General features: G+C 36.2%; 1 protein-coding gene across 2 annotated transcripts in view; it reads left to right on the top strand.

The window, feature by feature from the left end:
- LOC140140915 (uncharacterized) overlaps nucleotides 1-17,483 on the top strand; it is an 86,509-nt gene extending 69,026 nt beyond the window's left edge. For both annotated transcript variants that reach the window (XM_072162670.1, XM_072162669.1), the window contains 20 exons: nucleotides 136-366; nucleotides 1,996-2,043; nucleotides 2,371-2,433; nucleotides 3,174-3,227; nucleotides 3,791-3,844; nucleotides 5,046-5,099; nucleotides 6,732-6,785; nucleotides 7,292-7,345; nucleotides 7,716-7,769; nucleotides 8,320-8,373; nucleotides 9,429-9,482; nucleotides 9,862-9,915; nucleotides 10,467-10,520; nucleotides 11,182-11,241; nucleotides 11,510-11,538; nucleotides 12,217-12,340; nucleotides 12,490-12,588; nucleotides 12,956-12,984; nucleotides 13,562-13,619; nucleotides 14,774-17,483. In XM_072162670.1, coding sequence (XP_072018771.1) covers nucleotides 136-366; nucleotides 1,996-2,043; nucleotides 2,371-2,433; nucleotides 3,174-3,227; nucleotides 3,791-3,844; nucleotides 5,046-5,099; nucleotides 6,732-6,785; nucleotides 7,292-7,345; nucleotides 7,716-7,769; nucleotides 8,320-8,373; nucleotides 9,429-9,482; nucleotides 9,862-9,915; nucleotides 10,467-10,520; nucleotides 11,182-11,241; nucleotides 11,510-11,538; nucleotides 12,217-12,340; nucleotides 12,490-12,588; nucleotides 12,956-12,984; nucleotides 13,562-13,619; nucleotides 14,774-15,789 — 2,297 coding nt within the window. In that variant the 3' untranslated portion in view covers nucleotides 15,790-17,483. The remainder of the gene's footprint in view (nucleotides 1-135; nucleotides 367-1,995; nucleotides 2,044-2,370; nucleotides 2,434-3,173; nucleotides 3,228-3,790; nucleotides 3,845-5,045; nucleotides 5,100-6,731; nucleotides 6,786-7,291; nucleotides 7,346-7,715; nucleotides 7,770-8,319; nucleotides 8,374-9,428; nucleotides 9,483-9,861; nucleotides 9,916-10,466; nucleotides 10,521-11,181; nucleotides 11,242-11,509; nucleotides 11,539-12,216; nucleotides 12,341-12,489; nucleotides 12,589-12,955; nucleotides 12,985-13,561; nucleotides 13,620-14,773) is intronic.
- The last annotated feature ends 3,958 nt before the right edge of the window (nucleotides 17,484-21,441 follow it).

Here is a 21,441-nt window from a genome sequence, read left to right as displayed (position 1 = left end):
CGCTGACGTTCATCTATCGTCTCATATGACACGGACGACATCATTATTTTAAGTGAACCAGGTGTTTTCGATCAATGTTTTACGATATTTATTGGTCCTATTTATTAAACAATCCTGTCACCTTTGCGGTTACAGATATAGCTTCAGCAAACTTACCGCGGTCTATCGATGATATGCAGAGTATGAAAATGATGTCAGCCGTGTCAGACGTACGCAGCCATGATTATGATAAGGGTGGTTTTAACATGCAGAGGAAAAAAATGCTAATGGAAAAGGAGGTGTCGGCTTCTGCGGCATATGATGATCTCATCGCGGAGGCGGAGTCCTGGGGAATGCAGCAGGAAGACCTGCTGGAGATTGAAGAATGTAAGGTGGACTCGGAAATGAAGCACAGCAGAAAATTTTGTTCCCATGATGCATCGGGGAAATGCTAAATCACACGTGGAACCTTGCTATAATTATTGGGTCAATTAGCCTTTTAGAGGTATGGCGGACACAATAGAATGGCGCTGCACGAAGTGGGTACAGTCTTTTGAATTTGGCGGGTTTTCCCCATCTTGAATACTGCCTTCCTATTGTGTACGCTTATGCCATGCTTCAAAAAGGCTAATTGGGCTTATATACTTGGTTAGATAGAATGGTCATTGTTACAGAACCCCCTGAAGTAAGGCATGATGGGAGGACAAGATTAGTTGCTGTGGCATGCCTGGAATAATTTACAATTTCGTCACTAAAAGTCAAATGTATGCAAACATACAAGGCGAGGGTCATTCCAATGTGGTCTATTTGTGTTTTCTTAATCTTAGTAGATTTCTGTACATATTTTCTCCCTTTCCGATACACATACCAGTCGTAATCAGGGGTGTGAGAGTTCCTCTTTTCAGCTGATTTCCTCTCTTTCTTTTTTCTTCTTTTTTTTTTGCCAAAATTTACGTATTTTCTTTGCCAAAATTTACGTATTTTCTTTCTATTTTTTTTTCAGTATATATTTGGCGTTTTCTAATTTTGCGCTGTTTTTCAGCGGGTTTTTTAAAGTAATTTTCCTCTATTTTGGTCTGTGGCTTCTCACAGCCCTGCGTAATCTTGGTTAAGTTGTATTTGGCTTCATCAAAAAGATATTAAAACACTCAAAAAATATACAGAAGTATAAGTATATATATTAGGGTTTACGCAGATCTTTTTGAATTTTTTTTGAATGACATTCGTTAGTTAGCTGGTTATTTATAAGTGATTATTTGAACAAGTTCCAAGGATTGGAGTTGACATATCACAAATGCGCGATGACGATAATGAACGACGGCGATGATGATGATTAACGACAATGACGATGATGTCATAACGACAATGACGATGATGATGATGGTGGTGGTGGTATATGATGACCCAGTGGGCACACCTGACGTTGAAATCAGGTTGAAATCAGGTTGAAATTTCGACGTCGACTGGTTGAAATCAGGTTGAAATCATGTTGTTCCAGAGGGCCCTTGTGTAACAGTGCTGGTCCACTGATCTTGGCTACCCTCTTTAAATATGTCTGAAAGAAAATAAAATAAAATTGTATTTGCAAGTGGACTTCAATCTGATTTCAAACTCCTAAATTTTTGCATTGAAAGTTGGTTGAAATCGGGTTGAAATCAGGTTAGGTTGAAACTTCGACGTTGTTTCAACGTTGATACAACGTCGAAATCCTAACCTGTGTCCACTGGGGATGAATATTGTTATAACGACGATGGTGATGATGATGAATAATTATGACGATGATGATCACGACGATGTCGATGACGATGATAACGATTATGACGACGAAGATCACAATGACGATTATGACGATGATGATGCCCGGTGATGATGTAAAGGTTTGAAAAACTTGACAATGAATTATTGGTGCATGGTACCGGTAGTATGACCTGGCAATGTCGATGATGACGACAACGTCTGCAATAAGCTGGAGATGATATAAGTTCTGACCAAATTTTAATTTACCTCTTTTTGCAGCTATTCCTGCTCCGAAAATGCAAGAAGTACTAGAGAAAATAATGGAAGGTAACAGTATAAACATGTTTTGTCGATGAGTTTAAAGACAAAAATGCAATGACCAAAATTGTTATGATCAATAACAAATACTAAAAAAGTATTTTATTATGCACATTAGTAAGGCACTACAAATTATTAAACTAACACCATTTACCATTGACGAAAACCGTGTGTTGCATCAGGGATGTCTCTGGTTGCATTGACACGTGACAGGGTTTTTGTTCTCTTTGAAATAGAGTTATAGCCAAAACTTTCAGTTAAGTTTATAGTCTCATCTGCATGTGTATTAGTGAACATATGTATAGGTCCTAACAATATGTATTTTTTGTTTTCAAGTTCAAGGCGACCAAGAGGAGGGATTCAAAAACATCGAAGAAGGACAAGAAATGATTCGAAAAGGTAAACCAGCCAAAAGTAGATGTGGCTAACGCAGCCGGGCAGCGCAGGGACGTAGCCAGGTTTTTTGGTTATAGGGAGAGGGGTAAAATAACATTTCGGGGGAAACAGAAGCAAATTTCTCGGTTGTATCATGTTGAACCGGTATTATTATTGGTGTGATATATACACATACCGGTGTTTTTAGCGAGATTACAAGTAAAGTCTTCGAGCTTCCAAAAAAGGGCTTTCTTGGACAAATGTGCGGTAGCGCGCAAACATTTGGTATGTACACCTAATATTATTTGACCCATGGTCTCTTTCATTTTTTATCCGGGCCACTTTTCTGTTTCTCTTGTTGGTTTCGCATGTTAAAGTATGATAGGTTACGCTTCGAAAACCAACTTGCAAAACTTTTTGTTTAAAAGGTATTGTGATTTTATGTAGATTCTAGCACCAGTAAACAAGTTTGGTAACATTTTTGGTATTTCGCTTTGAAACCAAAATTGATACAAAAAATCAACTTCTAAACTATAGGATATGTTAGTGTTACCCTGCAGTTTTTCTCTTAAACCAACAGGAGCGTGCATGCGTCCCTACATGTTTTATAATTGTTTTATATCGCCATTATTTCCATTGTCACATTTTATAAATCTTTCTTTATCAAATCCAGTAACAACTTTCCATACTAATTTCAAATGATATATTAGTACATTATAGAGCCACCGTGACGGTTTTTTCAATTTATTTCTTATTTTGTTTAGGGCAACAAAAATGGTTTGACGACATGAAAACAAAACAAAACCAATTATTACAAGGTAAGAACATGTAAATTAATTATCTGTTTAGAGTAAGGCGTATTCTTTTACCATGTTTACTTAGAGAACAAATGAAACACAATACTTTGTCCGGGAAACTTTTACAGAAGGTATAGATATTGCTTTTTCTTCTTGAATGCAACTATAGGATCCCGTGCACTCACGTATATAATGGGGATGTGGGGCTCTCATGGGTCGATTTTTGCAAGAAAAACATGGGTCCCGATTGAGTAATATTGGTTAAAAACTGTCAAACGTACATTTGAGAAAACAAATCTCTAAACATGGGTTCCGATTTGAGAAGAATTGGTCAAAAAATGTCAAGTCAAAAAAGTCCTAAATATGGGTAGGGGTTTCAGACTCCAACGGTACACCCACCTGTCAAAATACGTGTAATTCGAGTACCCCCGGTATAGGAATGAGCCAGTAAATGAATCTTAACTCTTCTCTTTGAAGCTTGTTTGACCTGGTAACTTACATGCTGTTGAACACAATGTACATATAAACAATATCCTACATGCAGAATACTTTCCGCCATTTTACTTTTTCCCATTTTTTCACAGAACAACAAACTCGAATCAAACAGAGCGAAACATCACAAAAGAACCTGCTATCGAGTAAGTTTTGTACTGAATGAATTCAGTTCATTTCTACTAGTGCTGTTATACATTTGTATCTAATGTCTACACAAAAATTAACGCAGTTGTTACAAATACGGCTGTAGATTCAGAACTAATATCGTATTCACAATATTTCAACATCGAAAGATATGTTTCTATAATAAAATATTGTCAATACAATTCATAGTTCTAGAGCTATAGACGTATTTAAAGTAACTATCACATGATGACAATATACATAGATAGATAGATATCGCCAACAGTGATACCCAGTGCTCCTGAAGCTTAAGGGGATTTACTTCCAAAAACGTTGAATATATATACGGCGATGAAAAAAAAGTCCATACTTTATTAATATAGTCCATTGAATATTTATTCTCTAATTTCAATATAATATGAAATGTGAAAACGAGTATTTATCACAATTATTTCTTATCTTAGAAGTTTAAAAACTTAAGGGATGGGGTATGAACGTTTGGACAGTATTTATTGTGGGACATTAGAGCACATCAGACATATCGAATTGCATTCTGAATACGAAGAATGTCCTTCTGATATCAAATAATTTTGATTTTTGAAATTCGCAATGTAATACACATTTTATGGCAAATCATTAAAATTGATATTTTTGATATTTAACAGTACTTGAAGTAAACTTTATAAATCTGATGATTTATACTTAAAGTGTATGTAGGTGGGATGAAAAGCCGACGATCAATTGAAAATTTTGACCTTTCGTATTGAAGATATGGATTTTTTCCCAAAACACACACAAAAATAGGTCTTTTGGGAAAAAATCCATATCTTCAATATAAAAGGTCAAAATTTTCAATTGATCGTCGGCTTTTCCTCCCAGCTACATACACTTTAAGAATATATCATTAGATTTATAAAATTTATTTCGAGGACTGTTATATATCAAAATTTGAAAAATATCAAATTTTAATAATTTGTCATAAAATTTGTATTATATCTTGAATTTCAAAAATGAAAATTATTTGATATCAGAAAGACATGCTTCGTATTCAGAATGCAATTCGATACGTCTGAGGTGCTCTCATGTCCCACAAAAAATACTGTCGAAACGCCATAAACGCTCATTCTAGATCCCTTAAACTATATTAATTGTTTGAAATAATTATTTGAAACTGTTAATTTTAAAACGTTCATGCGCATGCATGGTTGTGTTTTGTTTCAGAACAAGAGGAAAGATTTGATGAGATAAGCAAGGGACAAGATAACATTATGAAAGGTAACCAATGATTAAAAGACAAACGTAACAACATTAACCCCCTGGACACTACTGGTCATCTATAAACAGCATTGGTTGATAACTTGATAGGCTTTAAATTTACGGGGATATGCCACGCAGACTTTCGGATGCTGAGTTTCTCTATACATACTTTTTGCTGTTTTTGCCACCCATCAGTATACCAATTTTCCACAAAAAGCACCCAAATTTGCCCTAATTGGGTGTTTTTAGGGGCACTTTTGCCCAAATGCGCCCAATTGGGCGCATTGGTCTCCACTGAAAACCCACCCATCGATATACACCGTACACCTACAACCAGGGAGAACCCCCTTCGGGCTTTAAACTATTTATGGTCAAACTTGCATTTGCAGAAGATCTTATTAATAACCTCCTTGATTGGTTCATGACACAATAATTCATTTTGGCCAATCGGCAGGTAGTTCTAGAATTACGCAAATGACGAGTTTGAATTAGGAATAGGGCCCTGAATGATTTGCTACGAGGCTTTGAAATAATTATGAGCCAATAACAAAGCCTTGATTGTGCCCGTTTTTCTGCAATGCGCGTGCGTCATGCCGCTCAGCGACAAGCGGCTTGGCAGTATGAAACCAGCGTAACTGTCAGTATAACAATGTATAAGGCAATGTAAACCGAGATTGTGGGTAAAAATGGCGCCGCAACAATAATTTTGATAAGGGGGATGGTCCATACAACTATCCCCCAATGTTGACCCCTGCATGTGGGTTTCTGACAAAATTAACCCCATATTTGGCCATTTCAGCCTTAAAAGTGCTCATTCATTCGTTTAGCAAATATCGTTACAGATTCGCATTTAAAAACCGCGACGTAAAGTGCCCAATAGACCTTTTTCCCTCTTTCCCATCATGCACTATTCCAGGGGGGTATGAGTGTCGCAAAATACATCATCTCCCCGGGGGAGTACAGAGTTATGTTCATTACATTCTGGAATACGGACATTTCGACTGGTGCCTTCATCACAAAAAAGGAATCCCCGATAATGATGATAATGGCGCCACGATCACTAATACCTTTCGGGGGCAAAAAACAACATTTCTATGCTTTATGGACATGGTGTCCTCACCCAAAAAAGTTTCCTGCTATTGAAACCTAACTTTGTATACATTTTATAGACCTAATGGTGAAAAACTGATGACGGGACACGCAGTGATATTTTACCGGCGTCCGTTTCACTTTTTTTTCGAAGTTGAAAATAAAACGAAAACAAAATCTCTTACACAGATGTTCTGCATCGCTCCGTAACTGCATCACTCGTGTATTCAATAATTGCATAATTAGTAACATCGATGGCCTTTACGATAATCCGCATATATGGAATCAGTATGCCCATATTAAGACAAAATAATTGCAAAGGCCTGGCAAAGACCATCGGATGCACACGATCTATGAGGTTAATGAGCTACGTCATACCCCCCTGGAATGGTGCATTGTGGGATAGAGGGAAAAAGGTCTATAAAGATAAGCGCATCGGCGTGATGATATCAGAGCTCGAGGTAAAAGGTTCATGAGACTTTAACGAAAAGGTGAATTAATGGTTTGCACTCTTGAGATCCAGTAAATTTCTTACACAATCTTATTTTTATTTTAACACAGAACAATCTGAAGGCTTCAACAACTTCAAGATGGCACAGGAAGATCAATTGCAAGGTTAGAAAGGTCTGCTTAGTAGAACTTGTTTGTTTCAAAAACAGAACCAATCCACGTAATGGTATTGGGAAAAACTATTTCAGCAAAATGGTTCCATTAAACAAAAGTAGATGGAGGACCGTGTTCAACTTTCACTCAAGAATTAGATTATGTGATTATGTATATGTAAGATTTGGGTCTTCACAGATACATAAAACTAGGTGTCTTAAAGCTGAATGAATTTTTTATGGGGAACAATTGATCAGAAAATGTGTTTTAGGAACATTTTTAGACGAATTCAATGTACACCCCCATCAACACACCCCCACACACAAAAGACATATTTTATATCCACTCTGCGTGTATGAACATTTGGGATAATAACCATCATGATGCAAATAAATGTAGGCAATGGTGTATTAAAATCATGCTAAAAATGCGAAATGCAATATTTACAAGTTTACAACACTTGCACACTTAAAAAATATCAAAACTGAATATTATATTCATTCATTTTTGTATTCTAGAGCAAACACAAGCTTTTGAATTGGTGGAGGAACGCCAGCATATGTTTAATAGAGGTAAGCTTTCCACAGCACATCAAAATAATTGGTACCCATGAGTTTTGATGCTTATTGAAAAATCCTGTTTTGAAATTCAAAATTGGATCCTCTTGAAGTGACCATAATGTGGATTTTAATGCTTTATTTTCTTTAATGGCCTATTCCATTTGGAATCCATACATGGCTTTAATCTTCCACAAAGTCTGAATTTCAAATAGGGTTACCTGAATGGGCGATTCCATTTGAAATTTACACCACCTATGTTGGAGATTAATGTCATTTTCTGGCTCGTATGCGGTGTTTCGCATTTCAACTGTTATAAAACAAACGTTTCATTTCAAATTTTGATAATTAATGGTATAACATGGTATATCTTTGTTTATCATAGAACAAGAAGAAGGGTTCGACAAATTGTCGGCGGCACAGCGAAAAACACAACAAGGTGAGATATACACTATGGACCACAATAGCCTCATCCAAATGCCATAGTTCAATAATCATAGTGCAAAATTTGACCTCAAGTTGCAGAGTATGAGTTTTTGTACCCAAATTTTTAAAGGTCATTCAATGAATGTAGAATTGTATTGGTGTTAAATAACTGTGTCCCAGACAGATGAGCTTCTTGTGGATCCTAGTGATAACTAATAATACCCTATACTCTTAGAAAGGTTCTATAGGGGATTGCATAATAGAACATACAGCTCAAGAGAAAAGGGAAATTGCAAGGGTCCCAAAATGGATCTTTCTTACCTTAATTTACATAACCTTTTTCATGTCTAAAATTTCCTTTGTAGAATCTTTTAGTTCTTCATAAAACTATTTAAGGTTCTGCATACAAGACAGTTTCAATTAAGAACATTGTTTTCTAAGAGTGTATGAATAGTTAACCTGAGATGCTTCAAAGGAAATTTGTATAAACTTTATTTTACTTATTGATCTTTTTCTTAATATTATTTGTTTATGTATATTGTGGTTTTTTTTTCAATTATCAGAACAAAGAGAAGGATTCCAAAGAATTCACGACGAACAAGAAAATATTGCAGAAGGTAAGTTTTGTTCACATCGTCGTAATTTCGCATAATGATTTTTTTTTAATATTTCGAAAAAGGGTAAAAAAAAAAGAAGTCAGAGGGCATCGTATCATTTATAAACAATATTTATTTGGTAAGATAAGTGAGCTAACCAGCAAAAACATAAACGTTTTACAGAAAAGGTTTAAATGTTATATAAAGGGCATAAAAACGTTTTAATAACATATATTTCATTCACTTATTGAGAACGCTAAATAATTCGTAGTAATACTAACATTTGATTGAAAATCTTCTCATTCAACATAGCAATTGATTATGAATTGTTTAATCAGATTAACCCGCCGATAGTCAGAGAGTAGCCGAAACAGTGGCGCGCAGGTTTTAAAAAGTGGCGGGGGAGTGGGAGGTTTCGATTCCCCAACTACTTCGCTCGCCGTAATTGACCGACCGACTGACTGACAATAACATTATTTTAACTTCTTCTGACATGAGTCAAATAGAAAAATTAGCCTCAAAAATCATGGTAAAGGAGATTATTGTTAGTGCTCATCCCAATGTAATTTTAAAGTATGATCTAATAAGCCCAATCGGCATTGGAAGTTTGCAATGCATTGTGGGACAGTTTTTGCAGTTTTAGGACACTTTGTCCTTTGACCTATCGGGAAAATTGCTGTAATTATTAATAATTTATTTATTATTGTCATAATGTTATCATTAAAAATATTTAAATAATTAATTCATTTAATAATAATGTTTTTTAAGTTTGTTTTATTCTAGTAACAAGTTTTAAATTATATTTTTTACGCACAAAACCCGAATTTTCCAGATAGGTCAAAGGGCAAAGTGTCCTAAAAAAACAGGAAGTTACAATAGCGATTTGGCTTATTAGAACGTAAAATAAATAATAAAAAGTACATCTTTTTTAAGCAATCATCAAAAGGTTATAGACTAGACAAGACAAGAGACAAACAAGACTACAAGACAAGACAAGAGACGATGCTCAAAGTAGTAATCATTGATCCGATCTTTTATTACAATTTCCTATTATTTAATTATTTTTTAATTCACAGATCAGCGTCAAGAATTTGGACGACTTTCAGACATTTTGGATACGATTGGAAATAGTAAGATGGAATTCTAATACTGTTTTGTGTGCAGTGTGGTGCGTTAATTGGTATTTGTTTCGGTCAGTCCGTACGGACACACACTTGGATCATGGTACCAGTCTTAAGCAAATTGTTCAAGCCAAGCTAATATTCTGTAATATTATATGCATCGTGGCCTGCATGTATGTTGAGAAAAGCAAAAAAAAAACAAGAAAAAGCGGAGGCTAAAAAATAGAGGTTGAAAAAAATGACGAAGGGATGAATTATAAGCCGATTATAGGCTTTGGTGCTCTTTTTATTTATTTATTAGCATAGCACCCCTAAATAATGAATAAATCGAGACATTTCAACGGATGCCTTTGTGACTTCATTTCACTTATTTATTTTTCATCTTCAGATCAAGAGGAAGAGTTCGGTACCGTAGACAGAAATCAGGAGCACATGAACAAAGGTAGGCCTATCATATGTGTGTGTAGCAGAGGTGGTGCCCTGTTTCCTTTAAAATACCACTTTGGTGTAAAAATATATCTCCAAGCAAAGGAACTATCTTTTATCTATTATTATACCTTTTTTCGAAAGGGCATAGATCTCGATTTTTTTTGTTGCTCAAAATATTTTGCAAGGACGCACACGAATCTAAAAAGTGAGGTGCGTGATATTATAGCCAACCAGCTCTAGCAACGGCCGTAGCCATAATTGGTACAATGTAGCCCCATACATTTCCCCCACTGGATGCATTTCCCCAGACCTACGATGCATTTCCACTGGATGACTGACAAAATGGTCATGGTGGTGGGGCGTGTAAATTTCCCCGACTAGGTGAATTTCCTCCGACTTGATGCCTTTCCCCCCGACTGAATGATAAAGGGGCTATGACCCAGGCTTGCGTACGCTACTGTTTTGTAGTTAACAGTTGCGTATTGGTCACTACTCGATCGGACTTGGCGAAGGTCTCCAAGGGCTGTCAATTTATCAGGTTTTATGTATTTTGTTATACTTCAGGTCAAACCGAAATGTTCCACAGCTATGCAAATAATCACAGAAAAATACTTGAGGGTAAGTAATAATGTTGGTCCTGTATGTCAAAGCCATGCATGCTTAGGTTTAGCTATAGCTGGATTTAGTTCTGCTCATTGTTTAATTGACTATCAATTATCCTTTTATCCTGTACGACTCAAACAAAGTATAAGGACCTCAGGAAGGCCACATTAAGACTCTCACTTAGCGATTATATTGTACATTAATTTTACCATGGACGGCAAAATTTAAAATTCACTACGTCTACAAGCATTAAATTGAGCATCAAATTAAGCAAAAAATGAAAATATGTATCTAGATGAACCAGTTATTATGATGCCATGTGCCATTAGGTTTCACTGCCTGAACAGAATTGATCATGTCTCACCTCCTTTTTCAACCAAATCGACGGTATAACTCTTATAGTGAGGAGTCAACATTTAACCGCAAATTGCCTCAGGCAAAACTCACGTCCTGATGACTAAATACCACACAAGGTCATTTTTATTGACCCGTTAACTCATTGACCAATCTGTGTGATATTCTGCATCTAGCTATTATATGGCAGCCTGCATGGTGATCTGGTCAATTCATTGACAGATACTAACCTCAGGAGGGAATTCAGTTTTTGATCAATTCTTTTCAGGTAGTGAAACGTAATGCTAATTTGGCTAGACATATTTTCTTTTCTTTATTACAGCTCAAGCAAAAATACTTCAAATATTGAGAAGAATTTATCAAGCAGCAAGATCGAAGGAAGGTAAACGGACTTTTTTAATTATAAAGATTCATTTTGAGTAATCTGTATTAGGCCTTAGTACCTAAATATGTAGTAATTCTATTGTGACATCGAAGAGATCGACGATATATTGACTAAACCTCCAATGTCGTTAGGATATATAGGAAAAAAATACATAGTTCTATAAAAGGTCATTTTGATGTGTATAGGCTATTGGATACCGTTGTAATGTTTTATACCTATATTTAAATTTTTAAGTGAAAATTATTTTGTTTTTCCCTTGGAACAGAGATATCAACTCAGGACAAGGATACAAGCGTAAGTTATTTTTTCTTCATCAGTCTCTTTAACGCAATGGAATAATAATAATACCGAGCATGCAGTGGTGGCAACATCTGGGGGAGGGGACATCCTCAACCACATCGGCTTTTCCTCCAATCAAAAGTTACTGAAAATCCTACTTTGTATGTTTCAAAAATTGCCGAACTTTACATTTCCTGGGTACACCAATGTGGTATTTAGTCAGCCGTGTGGTAGACTCTTTTAGGGAAAGCTTTAGCATAGCAAAGAAAAAGCCCCGAAATATCAGTGTAAACGCTATGGATCGTAAACTGTCATAATCATATACGTACTTCCATGCACCAATTAGAATTTAACTTTCGCGCCAACACAAAGCGCCGTAAATTCCACAGATAGCCGTATACGCTGTTGTTATTGGTAAAATGGCACGTAATATAGCCTAACCCAATGTTTGATAAAATTTACGCATTGTTGGGAAAAATTTACCCAACCGCTTTTTACCCAGTGTTCAAACAGTGTATGTCAAAAATGTCCCTGTTTAATACCTAACTTACAGTGATTGGGTATTCTTAAACAATTCCGAATTCAAGGTTATGTGCCGCAAACAGGTTAAACAAATCATATGCCTTTTTTTTGACGATCTGTGGACAACTAAAATAATTATACATCTGCGATAAATATCATCATACTTCACAGACCCCAGCGTCAGATGATCTTGATGCAGATCAACAGGGTGAGCCAAGCAAACAAGATACCCCGACTGCTATGGCGATTGATGATCAAAATCAGAAAGGAAGCATCGATACTAACGTTATGATATGTAAGTATCATGAAGCACATACCGTAGAATTCCGTCTACAAGCATGTATGCCTCTAAACGATTTTTTCTTAGGAAACCAAAATAATTAAGGAATTGATAGTAAATAAAGTAAAGTAGCCTAATCCAAATCTGTATTTTGATTTCCTTAGGGGAGAAGGACCTTAACTTGTTTCTAGAAAGGCTTGCTGAATTCGGCGAATTGGAGGGGAAAGACTTCACAACTGAGATTGAGACGATGCCTAGACAAGGTCAGTGGTGTAATTTCTCAATAATCCTCCCTCCTTCCTTATTGATCCCCTCCCCTCTTTCGTTATTGCGCTAGGTAGATCGGCTGAGATATTACAAAACCCAAAGACTATTATTATGAGAGTTGCTTTTTTATACATTGTACTAGTTATATGAAATTGTGCATTTCCCATTGAGTGCATTATTTTTGCACAAATATACTTCACCGGGACAAATGTGTTCAAAGTGCACACATTTTTTATACTATTTTGGAAGTTAAAAGTTCCGTTGTTTCTAGTTGTTACATTTATCGATTATCTATTTATAATAATCACAATTATCTATCTATAGGCCTGATAATCACATGGATCTTTTTTTTCTTTCTTGCAGACGCTCCACGTGTTATATTAGAACCAGAGGTAATATTTGATTTGTAAAAGAGGCCATTCTTTAGTCTCTTCACGAAATGTAAAATTCACAGCGGTAACATTAGTCCAGGGACCAAATTCTCGTAACAATATCCTAAATTATATCTTAGAGGAAATTTATACCTGTGTATTACCCATACACTGCGTGGCCGCGTTACTGTTGTGTGCAACTATACCCGTAACAAGGCCACTCAGTAGATGCGAATACATCATAAGATTAAGAATACGACAGCTATTGAGGTCTCGCAGATTTAAAAGCATCTGACCGAAAATGACCCCAAATGAACCCAATTCTGTGTACACCCTATAGACACTGGGTACAACCGATGCATATCACGTTGCAAGTGACTTCATTGTGCTATGTAATTTGTGGCAGCCTCATTTTGAAGGTATTGGTTATATACCGGAAATGCCCCCTTAATGACATTTGACCCCAATTATGTGTCCACCCGATAGGCACTGGATATAGGAGATACATTTATGCAAGTTACATCATTGTAGGATGTAACATATAGGAGGAGGAGAATTGTTTTTTGTAAAAATATTCTTGTATGTTTATGACTTTAAGGTGGTGTCCACTGTTTCTCACGAGACATACTGTCTAAAAGCAGATGAAACTAAACAAGGTAAGTGGCTTGAAGCATATCGCTGTGATTTTGCAAAATGCCGAATAACAGTTTACTGCAAACTGTCCCCAAGACGTGAAGTGCTTTATGCGATTTGCCGAGCACAATACATGTAGCAACCAAAGGCAAAAGGGCCTTCCACTGCAATCTATAGTTTGTTCAGCTCGTAATAGGCGGGAAATGCTAGGATTTTACCACTACGCCGAAAAGTAGACTCACGTTAAAGAGTGCTATTTAGTTGACCTGTCTGGTCTTTATTTTGTGTGTTAAAGAACGTAGACAAAATATAGGATTTTTTTTATTTTGAATTGATTTGTTCGGATTTTGACAACCCTGGATAACCCAAGAAAGCCTCTATTGAAGCTTATTTCCATTGGGGTCCATTTGAAAACCGGGGTTAACAGGGTTAATACCCTACTCTTTTCGAAACTGGCTGCGAGATACATGTACAGGTGTGGCTCTTCTGCACACGGGACCGACGGCTTAACGTTCCCTCCGAAGGACGGAGTACTTTCACGATTAATTTACCCAATTCTAAATGAATCATGAGAAGAGTGGAAGTCAGAATTTAATCTACAGAGGTTGCCAATTAATTTCAGACTTTTTTCCCCCAAGTCAATATCCCAGCAAATCGCCACCGCCGGGAATTGAAAACGGGACCTCGTGGACTAAAGGCAAGTACCTTAACCATTGCACCAAGCTCTCCCTCTTGAATTAATAATTCGTGATGCTTCTGGCGAGATGACATGACAAAGAATTCTCAAAATAAAATATCTTGATTTTAATCCGCGATGTTATAAGACAGAATTAAGGTCCAAAATAAGGTATGTTCGTAAAATTTTGATATTTCAAGAACAAAACGGTCAATTTTTACATTTCAAAAAGTACATGAAAGCTGTTTTATTTCGCAATGAACATACCATTCGGTCATTTTTGGTCCGGCCATTACAATATGTAACAATGAAAGTTTTCGATAATGCAGTTCCATCATGGATATACCTTTAAATAGATCATCTTAGGGACAGATGATCCCCGAGATTATTCAGTTGGAACACAAGCTAGCCCTATATGTAATTTCTGTTCTATAAAAGAAGCAATGCAAAACACTTCAACAAAAATCTAAGTTTATCTTTTCTAATTGCTTTCCATTGCAGAAGAAGCAAAATCATGGACTTACCTAACTTCTTATACCACTGAAGCTTGGCCACATGGCCTTTGTTTCATCCGCGGTGTTGACATGGACACTGAAGTTGACGGTACACATAGAACAGGAAGGGCGTCAAGTGGTACACATGATGACGTCATTGCCATATGTCATGGAGCTCCCGACTTCACAGTTGATATCGTGCGACAAGTATACCAAGGATCAACAGGCTATTGCCTGGAGAAGATTCATAGTCTTTCGCCAGCGGCCTCTCCATATTCGCGTGTGTGGAATTCTCATCCAGTTGGTGTAGCTTGCATCGGCCAAAATACTGACGCGAAAACATTAGCCATTGTGTGTGCACGTGACAGATTCGTGCACTTCTACTCGACTACGTCTTTCAGCTATCAATCCTCATTTGCTATCGAAGAACATGACATAGACCCAACATGCATTGCGGTAAATTACAACTTAGTAGTCATTGGAGTACGTAATTCAAATGGGCAGACGGGAAAGTTGATTTTACGCAATTTGGAAGTGGTGCATCGTGGGGAGATGAGACAAGTTCTGAGTGATTCCGCACTAGTTGTTCCATTGAATTTTGTTCCAATAGATTTAGATCTCTTGTTTCACTCTCAGTATCCACAAACCGAACTATTAATTACAGGGGCTGAAGGGGTTTTCAAGTTCGGTGTCACTGACGGCAAAGAAATTTTGCGAAACGACAACAGAACATCACCAGGCGATGGCTGGCAATTTAGAGCGGCCAAATATGGGATGGTAAATGACGTCATCAAAGTCATTGCAGCTCGTAAAAATATAGTTGATTGTACAGGTAGTATCGTTGAAATTGAAGAAGATCAAAATGAGCACGTGACCCGTGACGTGAGTAGTAGTAAAAAAGTGCTTATCCCACAGATAGGAGGACCAGGGTTTGGCGGTCTTGCTGTTAGTGACGCAGGGCGTATCTTCGTAGCTGAAGAGTGGGACAACAGGGTCAGAGTGTTCCAGAAAAAGTACTTTTGAAGAGACGCAATGACCGTTTCTTTTTAGGTCATTGTTGATTATTTTCGTCAAATTTTCCCCTTTGAAGTTGCCTTGTCCCCTTGAAAAAGTACTAGCTACGCCACTGCTGGTAGCTGAAAAGTAACATATTTTATTTGTTTGCATACCGGTATTGTTTGAAGCGAACTTGTCACTGTTGAAGTATTACCTACAATGTGTTGATCATTTGGACAGCACCACATTGTCGCTGGACAGGAAAAACCTCATGCAATTTGACCTCTAAATGCAAAACCTTAAAAGATGTGCATTTTCGGTAACAGTGACACAAACCACTTATATAACATGTATAAGTGTTTGGTCAAATCAAGTTTAGAGAAAATGATCATGTATGCTGACGTGTCTCGAAGTACATTGGATCTATTTTAGTATTTAAGGATACCTTGCAGAACGACAATATCGCCACACGGGTCGTTTTGTTACAGTTGCCGAAAATGCACATTATGAGGTTTTGCATTTTTATATCATATATCAAATTACATATGAGGGTTTGTCTACCCAGCGACAATTACGGTTATTTGATGCGATCATTTATTATTTCTTCTAACAGAACATGTTCAATTCTAGACCTAAACAGTACCAACAACTATTACACTAATTATATTTTAGGCTATTTTAAACATAGATTTTCGTTTCTGTATCAAATAATTCATGTTTCCTTTTTTTGTAGTAATCTTATAGGCATTTGTGTGCAAATTGAGGGCACTATTTACATATATTTGTAGTTTAAATTTGCCAAATAATGAGTTATCCCTTACATTTCAAGATAAAAGTTTTTTTGAAAATTTTGTTGCCATATATTTAGTTTTAAAGATGCAAAAGAGATTTAAGATAAATAGCGCCATCATTGTTCAACTTTTCTTTAAAATGACGAGAGTTTTACATGCCATCAAACAACCGTGATATACGGAAATGGAAAGATTGTTTTATTATGATTACATTGCAAAGTACATATCCCCGAGAATGTAGGAATCTCAGAAAGAAGTATTTAACTATACTAACCTCGAGTTTGTTTTCAATCTTCTAGAGCAGCCAGCGTGCAAATAAACATTGAAGGAAAAAATGCACTTAGCCGGATTCGAACCTAGCACGACGCTCAAATCTATTAACAAATACACGAAGTCTGGTTGCCCCCCTCCCCGATTGCGAACATTAAATTCACAGAAATCGCACTATTTAAAGCAAATATGCAACGATTTTAGGCAAATGATTCGATTTCTAACTCAGCCAGCCCTTCTTTTGTCCCTTATCGGAAAAACATTCCCAGTGCCGCCATCATGTGCTAACATTCCACAAAGTATTTTTGTTTTGGGAATGTATTGTGGATTAGTTAAAATATCGAAATACATTGTACTTTAAAGAAAATTCTGATGATGTTAAAATTAATATTGAATAATTGAGATAATAAGATAAAATAAGTATTATGCTACATAATTTGTTTTGATATTGTATGATATGATACGTCATGCTCTGTTTTTTCTTATATGATGCATAAAAATAGTATTATTTAAATACATTTCATATGATGTAATGTGAAGTAAAACATACAATAAAGGTATTTGCCAAAGAATGTTACAAAAACAAAGAAGAAAAAGTATCATTCCAATCAGGTGGTCAAATTGCCCTTTTCCATGTTAATCAGGTATGGTAATGAAGCTACATTTTAAAGCTACAAAATTGTAGCTTTGTAAAATTGCTTATATTTAGATTAAAGGGTATCTCCGGCAATCACAACATTATGCCTTACATGATGGAAAATTAATTATCAAGCACGAATCACATGGTTTGGCTCATATTAGCCATAAAAACGAATTAATACAGTCGTCTCTCAACACGCGATTCAAAATTCCCGGGCGCCGAAAGTGTCCAGTGCAATGACGTTCCAGTAATACAATGAAAAATGACAACAATTGAGCACAAGTAACCATGACGTCATTGTACTAGACAACTTTGGCGCGAGAACTTTGAATATCGCGTGTTGAGACCCGGCTGTTTATATTTTTAATTTAATGTGATTTGTGCTTGATAATTATTTTTCTAACATAGCCATAATGTTGACAAAATATGCAAACCTAGAACCTATATTGAAAATAAAATAATTCTGCTCCAACAACTCCCCCCAACATGATTTCCTAACAATAGTAACCGAAACGGTAGCCTGGTCTTGATTCCTTTTTATTTAAAACCAATCCTCTTACATCCCATGCAGTACGATTTTACACCTCTCTCACCGTAATAGATACGCTTTACATTTCCTAATCTTTCTTTGCGTACTATGCTAATGTTACATTATTGTTTTATAGAAGAAAATTGTACCCAAACGGTTCAGCACATCACATCAAAGCTCCCATTGGGCGCCGTATTCCTTTTTTAAAGGAATTTTTATTGACATTACGGAACAGTCATAATCCGCACTAGCTTCCTTTGACCTCCTCTTTATTAGGGACCGCTCATTATTAATGTGGGATGGGGGGGCGGGAAAAATGTAGGGGGGGTATGTGATTTTCACTTTGACAAACAGGGGGGGTTATGTGATTTTATTTTTCCTGATAGTTGGGGTCATGTGAAATTTAATAGTCATTCACTATTTTTTAAATACCAAGAATCCTGGAAGGTCTTGCAGATAGTAACAATATCAATCATACCATACATAATTGTCTAACTTGACTTATTCGCACAAAAATTTTCCCATTTTGCACAATATGTCACCATTTTAGCTTCAATCGGGCCAAAAAATCGCGCGCATTTGTAGTTATAAACATAGTCAACGGCCAAAATGTGCTGGATTCACTATACCAATTTCAAGAAATATTTTCTTTTTCCTACCCCATCCCCCCAATGTCAAAAAAGAAATCTACGCTACTGCCACATGCTACACACACCTCTCACTCCTCACCACATGACCACCCCACCTCCAAGCACACACCTATAAATTTTCTCATCAAAAGTAGATCTATTGGCATAGGGGTAGATCCCTGGAGATGGGGGGGGGGTTAAATTCTCCCTATTTTGCCAGGGGGATTGGCCACACAATCACCTGTAGGCCTATGTGGGTTTCTGACGTGACCAAATTAACCTTATATTTGGCAATTTTAGTCACAAAATTGCACTTTTGCGTCATATTTCATCAATTCAGTTTCAAAATGGCAAAAATTTCCTCGCGCTTCGCACGCATTTGTACAATACACTTATTTTGTCGCCAAAAAGAGCTGGATTCCCTATGACTTCAAGAAATTGTTTCCCACCCATCACCCCAATGTCAAAATCCCAATCTCTGTGACTGAATTAATTAATATTTAAGTTTGCTTGAAGGGGGGTTATGTGATTTTGTTTGATTCAATAGGGGGTTACGTGAAATTGATTCATCGCAATAGGGGGGGTTAGGTATTTTTCACCCATAAAGCTCAACATTCTCCCGGCCCCCCTCCCGCATTAATAATGAGCAGTCCCTTAGGTCTTGAAGTTCAGTTGCTGTACTTGCAATGAGGGTGGTGTCATCAGCGTACCCAAGGTTAGGCCGTATAAAATTAATGTTTTGGTTCTCGTCCAGAGGATTTTCATGAATTGATGAGGGAGGGAGGTGTTTTTTTTTTTTGTTTTTTTTTTCAATGTAAAATTAGCATTGTCAGTAGTTTTCGGTCTTCTCCAACAGTGCTCGAGGAAACGATGAGGCCCTTTTTTTTTTTTTTTCAAATGTGAGATTCTGAGGAATAAACACCCTAGAGTACCACAAAAGACTTGGAAGTGATGCTTGTTCTCTAATAAACTTATTTATATGTATGAAGATTTCATAAATCATTCCAAAGTCTAAAAAAATTGAATAATCTAAAAAAAAAAAAAATCTGACAAATCCCAGAAATTGAGGAGGGAGGGGACGAGAACCAAAATATTAATTGTACACGGCCTATTCGTCTACCTCCGATTGATACCATTCCGTAGTATCCATCAAGTGCAAGTCTCATTATATAATCTGTATACTCCTAAGCCAATTGTAAACCAGTTTGAGTCTCCACACTCAGTTCTTACTGTAGCTTTCTGACCTTGGCACAAAGTTTTTATCAAGTTCACACTTTTAGCAAAAATAGTTCTAAAATCTGTCCTCTATATGGAACCCTTAACGGTTCCTATAAAGGCCAAATATGGTTCTATAAAGGCCAAATATGTTTCTATAAAGGCCAAATATGGTTCTATAAAGGCCAAATATGGTTCTATAAAAGCCAAATATGGTTCTATAAAAGCCAAATATGGTTCTATAAAGGCCAAATATGGTTCTATAAAAGCCAAATATGGTTCTATAAAGGCCAAATATGGTTCTATAAAGGCCAAATATGGTTCTATAAAAGCCAAATATGGTTCTATAAAAGCCAAATATGGTTCTATAAAGGCCAAATATGGGTCTATAAAGGCCAAATATGGTTCTATAAAAGCCAAATATGGTTCTATAAAGGCCAAATATGGTTCTATAAAAGCCAAATATGGTTCTATAAAAGCCAAATATGGTTCTATAAAGGCCAAATATGGTTCTATAAAAGCCAAATATGGTTCTATAAAGGCCAAATATGGTTCTATAAAAGCCAAATATGGTTCTATAAAGGCCAAATATGGTTCTATAAAGGCCAAATATGGTTCTATAAAAGCCAAATATGGTTCTATAAAGGCCAAATATGGTTCTATAAAGGCCAAATATGGTTCTATAAAAGCCAAATATGGTTCTATAAAGGCCAAATATGGTTCTATAAAAGCCAAATATGGTTCTATAAAAGCCAAATATGGTTCTATAAAGGCCAAATATGGTTCTATAAAAGCCAAATATGGTTCTATAAAGGCCAAATATGGTTCTATAAAGGCCAAATATGGTTCTATAAAGGCCAAATATGGTTCTATAAAGGCCAAATATGGTTCTATAAAGGCCAAGTATGGTTCTATAAAGGCCAAATATGGTTCTATAAAGGCCAAGTATGGTTCTATAAAGGCCAAATATGGTTCTATAAAAGCCAAATATGGTTATACAAAGGGTTTAAAGAACCTAAAAGGGTGTTTTTTTTCAGTTTAAAGAACCTTTTTTCGAGAGGGTGCCATATAGAGGACGAAAAAGGTTCTTTAAGGCTTTTTAGAAACTTTTTGCTAAGAGTGCACCACATGTGCAGAGCATTCTTGAAGTAGTCTATAAAGCAGAGGTTGCTGGAACTCCCATATGGTCATGTTTTTTGAGGTGGGCACCCAAAAAAGGTGGAGCTGTCACATTTTCCAAAATATTTTCTCTTCTTATTCTTATATTTTTGCTAAAATCCATCATGAAGAAATGGTTTTGGTCTTATTTTGAAGATAAATTATTAATTAAATGAAATAATAACAAATACAGTTGAACAAATCAATTAATTAATTTCAACAGCTTAATTAAGTTAATTAGTCAGGGGTGGAGCCGGAAGCGGAGGAGCCGGAAGCGGAGGAGCTCTGTGTAATTGCAATGGGAAGTTGGTGTTCATTTTAAAATTTATGCACTTTGTTGCCTCAGTAGGAGTAAAATGCATTTGCATGATGTTAATTTTAATATTTAACTTTCTATAACTATAATTAGCTAATTAATCTTAATAAATTTAGTAATTTAAAAGGATT

The sequence above is a fragment of the Amphiura filiformis genome, chromosome 19, assembly GCF_039555335.1.
Source record: "Amphiura filiformis chromosome 19, Afil_fr2py, whole genome shotgun sequence".
In the NCBI taxonomy this organism is placed as follows: Eukaryota; Metazoa; Echinodermata; class Ophiuroidea; order Amphilepidida; family Amphiuridae; genus Amphiura; species Amphiura filiformis.
This window is presented reverse-complemented; position numbering and strand designations above follow the sequence as displayed.